We start from the raw sequence: 4,637 nt of genomic DNA on the forward strand, positions 1-4,637 counted from the left end.
TGTTCTCCGGCCATAGGATTCTCTGCCCACAGGAGCTGCCCCAGCCACACCCTGCATATGCAAGCAGGACAGGGATGATTGCTACCATTTTACAGATAAGGAAATAGGAGATTTGGAGGCCTCCAAGGCCTCATCTTCCTGGAAGCCTTCCCCACCTCCTGAGACCTGATGAGGGGCCTCCTTGGTTCTCCCCCAGGCCCAGCGAGGCACCGGTAGTCCACGGCGATGACCTGTGGGACCCCCTTCTGTAAACAGGGGCTGACCTACCATTTAGGGCCCAACTCCCTGGGACCCCGAGGGCCCGCTGCCTCCGGAGACAGCCCCCCAGTGCTGCACGCGGGGGATAAGCTGGGCTATTTTCATCATTTCCTTCCTCCCACTCAAGCAGCGGCCACCAGCGGCTTTGCATAGAGCTGTTACCTCAGCCTCGACCAGGACAATTCAGGGCACAGAAAGGAGTGCTGGCTGCAGGCCTACAAGTAAGTGGCACTCTTATTACCCAGGACCACCTCCCACAGCGCGCCCCCACACGGATGGGACCGTGGGAGAGGAGGCCAGCCACCGGCCCACCTCTGTCCCTTCAGCTTTCCTCTCCAGAAGACGGGGCAGGGGGAGGGCACCGGCTCTGAGACACTGGCTCCTTGGTTGATTCAACTAATTTTCACAACCTGCTGTGGGCTAGGCCCTGAGGGGAGAGCCTGTCTTAAGAAGGCGAAGCAATTGTAGGCAAGTAGGAGACCCAGGCAAGAGCCTGGAGCTCAGGAGGCATGAGTTGGACTCGGTTCTGTGACACAGACCGCCAGGTGACCCTGCATGGGTCGCACTCTGTCTCCAAGGCTCGATTTCCCCAACTCTGAGTGTTAGCCTCGATGCATGGCTTTCCAGAGGGAGCCCCTTTGGGGGCTCCTCCTGGTCCCCATCTCAGTGTCTTCATCCTGCTGTTTTCTACATTAAGTATCACCAAAGAGATCACCGGGCCCCAGGCCAGCTGCAGACATCGATGGCGCAGGGTGCTCTGTGAAGTCTGCAGCATCAGCCTGTCCCTGGGCTTGGGCACGGGGGCTGTGAGCAGCCTGGGGGCCAGGATTTGGGACTGAGAAGCATCTGGCAAGCATTTGCATCCCTCCTCACCCCACTGAGGAGGGGCTGGACCTCCTGGCTCCTTTCCAAGAGCCTTCTAACCCTCATTCCCCGCCCCCACCCCACAGCTACACTCACCATCCTGCCTTCTGAGTGTCCTGGGAGGCTCAGCGAGGCCTGGGTTGGGCACACTTCACCTCCTGCCGTCATAACCACCCCATTCCACAAAGGAGAAGGCTGAGGCCTGAGAAGGAAGGTGAGTTTTCCTTTGTCCCAGGTTGGTCCCACTGGCCGTTGGCTGGCAGGGGGTGCGGGCTGCCAGACTCTCCCTCCCCTCATGGCCACTCTGCCCACAGCCAGCCTGCCAATGCCTGCCTGGGGGGCCCTGTTTCTGCTCTGGGCTGCCGCACAGGCTACCAACGACTGCCCCACCGAGTGCACCTGCCGGGCCCTGGAAACCATGGGGCTGTGGGTGGACTGTCAGGGACAGGGGCTCACGGCCCTGCCTGCGCTGCCTGTCCACACCCGTCACCTCCTGCTGGCTAATAACAACCTGAGCTCTGTGCCCCCTGGTGCCTTCGACCACCTGCCCCAGCTGCAGATCCTCGATGTGACGCAGAACCCCTGGCACTGTGACTGCAGCCTCACCTACCTGCGTCTCTGGCTGGAGGACCACACGCCAGAGGCCTTGCTACATATCCGCTGCGCCAGCCCCGAGCTTGCCACTGCCCGCCCGCTGGGCCAGCTCACGGGCTTTGAGCTGGGGAGCTGCGGCTGGCAGCTCCCAGAGTCCTGGACATACCCAGAGCTCTGGTGGGATGTGCTGCTGATTGTCGTGGCCATGCTGGGCCTGGCTCTCCTGGCCGGCCTCCTGTGCACTGTTACAGAGATCTTTGACTGAGGCCAGGTGCCCAGGGTCACCCTGAGCCCCTCCCCAGACCCCACCAGGCCTGGGCATCAGGGCCACCAGTAACTCAAAATAAACTGGGTGCTCGACCATTTTATCCGAGTTCAGAATTTTGGTTATTTTTCCTTTCAGCACCCAAGTCTGGCTCTTTCTGGAAAACTGGGTCCATTTTGTTATAACCAGATACCAACTGGGGCTTCTCTGTCCCCCAATGCAGGGATTGTCCCATCTCCTCCACACCAGTTACCCTCCATCCCAGTCTGTGGACATCCCGAGCCCTTCCTCCGGGTCCCAGGCTGTCACAGTCCTCACGCTCTCCTCCATCCCGGCACCTACTTCCTGCATGGGCCACTCCGGAGGGGCCACGCAAATGTCACATCAGCGTTTAGCTCCTCTCTTAATTCCACAGAAAGTGTGCTCCCCCCCGACCATGGCAGCGAGCAGAGCAGGAGGCACAGAAGACCTTGTGTGGGGAGGAGGAGAGCCATTCCCTTCTCTGACAGACATACCTTGAAAGGCACACACAGCACTGTTTCCTTTTGGCCATGAAGACACCTGCTCACTTGGTCCCATCCTTCCTCATCTTCTCTGATGAGCTTTCTCTCCTCTTCCTCCTCTCTAGCCCTCTTCCTCAGAAACAAAACAACAAATTCTTCCCTTTCTCATGGAAACTCCGGCGGCTGACACCAGATAGCCGCAAACTGGAGTCCCACTTCCATCCCCAGCAATGGCCACCAAATTCTTCAAACAAGATACTTCTCTCTCTCAGAGGAATTCTGATGCCAGCAGTTAAGCTAACAATCTTTTCTTCACCATGTGAGAGAATATTGCTGGGTCTGTTCTGGCCACCCCAAACCCTGATATAATTACACTGAGGCCCTTCCCTCAAGGAGACCCCTGCAGTGGACCTGTGGCTCGGAAGGTCCCGCAGGGAAGGCCAGGTGGGCACAGAGCCGCAGAGGTGGAGCAGGAGGCCCAAATTTGGGGATGGGGAGGGGCATTAGGGAGAGGTGGAGCCTTTGGCAAACCGGTGAGCGGGCATTCTACCTAAGGCTCCCTGCAGACTGTGGACCTGAGCAGCAAGTCTTCCCAAGCTTCCAGGGAGGTTTGGAAATCTACATCTGTGTGGGACATCTGGGACTCAAGTGTTAGCAACTAAATCCAAAAACTGTTACGGAGATACCAACAGCACAAATAAAACCCAGTAATCGGCTGGGTGGAGTCCACGGGCTGGGAGTCAGTGATTTCGGCAGTGGGAATCAGCTGCCTCGTGAGAACGGGAAAAGCTGGTGTCTCCTCAAGGGGCACTGAGTATGTGTGCGGCCCCGCATGAAGGACGGGCCGTGGGTCCTTCTTCTTGTACCCCGGGAGGAAGGCACTTCTCCCTCACACTGCCAGAGGACACAGGTCCAGGACCTCTGACAGTCACTTCACAGGCATGATCCCTGACAGCTCCTCTTTCACACCTGAAAAGTGCCGCCTTGAAAGCTTCCTGAGACTAAGGACCTTCAGCCCCCCAGTCTCTGGGCGGGGTGCCCCTAAATTCTGCTCATGCTCCTTCCCGAGCCCAACACTTGCAGCCACAGGTCTGGGCACAATAGCGATCATAAGCCTTGATTCTTCCGGCTGAGCAGCTGGTCCCATGAGAACCTTCCAGGATCCCGAGGAGCACAGTATCCCCAGTGCCGAGGATGAGGTCCCCATGGGCAGTGGGAAGGGAGGGACTGTCGGCAGCTGGGCAGGCATCTCCCACGATGGATGGAGGACTCAGACGAGAATCCCTAGGGAGATAGGTGCACTGGGAGATTCAATTTGCCACCTGCATTGTCCCAGTGGTCTTTGGCCCAGGCCAGCAAAGTGGCCACCACAGAGCCATGTGCACAGTCCCCGCCCACTCCTCAGCCACCAAACCAGCAACCACAGATCCCACCACCACGACCAACCATCCCCCACTGGCCACCGCTGTCCCCTGCAGGACCTCAGTACCCCACTATTCCTGATGCCAGGAACACCAGCCCCAGCACCGCCACTATTGGCGTCCATGTGGCCTGCCCACAGGCCTCGCACTTGGCTCCCCTCATCATCTCCACCACGGCCCCAGAACATTCGCCGTGGAAGGTGACACTGCCTCCCACCACCACCCCTCTGCTTCCGCCACCACTAGCTCCACCGCATTTTCAAAATCAAGCCACACAGGGAGAATTTGCTGAGGCGACTTTGACCAGCTGCTGCCACCAGTCCCTCCTTGCCAGTCACTGACCCCCTCCACTGACTGCACCAGAGGGGCTGTTCACCAGCAAGCCTTCTGCCCTGCTCCAGACTCCCACTCAGTACGGCTCCCTGGGGCCCACTGGGAGCCCAGTGCTGGTCCTCTGCATTCCTCTGGCCAGTGGGCGAGCAGACAGAGTGAAGGGGGAAAGCACGGATGTTCCTGGCCAGGCCTAGAAGCGGTAGCCATGGCTTTTGCAAGCAGTCATTGTCCGGAACCAGGAACCAGCCCCGCCCTAACCGCAGGGAGGCCTGGCACAGTGCTCTTCCTGGGCGCCCAGCCACGGCAGCAGGTGAGCCTCTGGCCACCGCTCGCCCTAACAGGTCTATGCAAAGCTAATGGCGTTGGATCAGAAGGCGGACCCAGTGTCGAGAGGGTGTC

General features: G+C 59.1%; 1 protein-coding gene across 1 annotated transcript; it reads left to right on the plus strand.

Annotated features, from left to right (window-relative positions):
• The first annotated feature begins 336 nt into the window (after window positions 1-336).
• On the plus strand, window positions 337-2,084 carry GP9 (glycoprotein IX platelet). The gene is made up of 3 exons (XM_059165191.1): window positions 337-479; window positions 1,209-1,336; window positions 1,437-2,084. Exon 3 carries the CDS (start codon window positions 1,448-1,450, stop codon window positions 1,979-1,981), a length of 534 nt encoding a protein of 177 aa, XP_059021174.1. The 5' UTR covers window positions 337-479; window positions 1,209-1,336; window positions 1,437-1,447; the 3' UTR covers window positions 1,982-2,084.
• Window positions 2,085-4,637: the final 2,553 nt, after the last annotated feature.

This window comes from Mustela lutreola, chromosome 2, assembly GCF_030435805.1.
Source record: "Mustela lutreola isolate mMusLut2 chromosome 2, mMusLut2.pri, whole genome shotgun sequence".
Taxonomy (NCBI): domain Eukaryota; kingdom Metazoa; phylum Chordata; class Mammalia; order Carnivora; family Mustelidae; genus Mustela; species Mustela lutreola.

Excerpts from the sequence above, each read along its gene's own strand:
- GP9 (XM_059165191.1), top strand. The coding sequence starts at position 1,448 with ATGCCTGCCTGGGGGGCCCTGTTTCTGCTCTGGGCTGCCGCACAGGCT.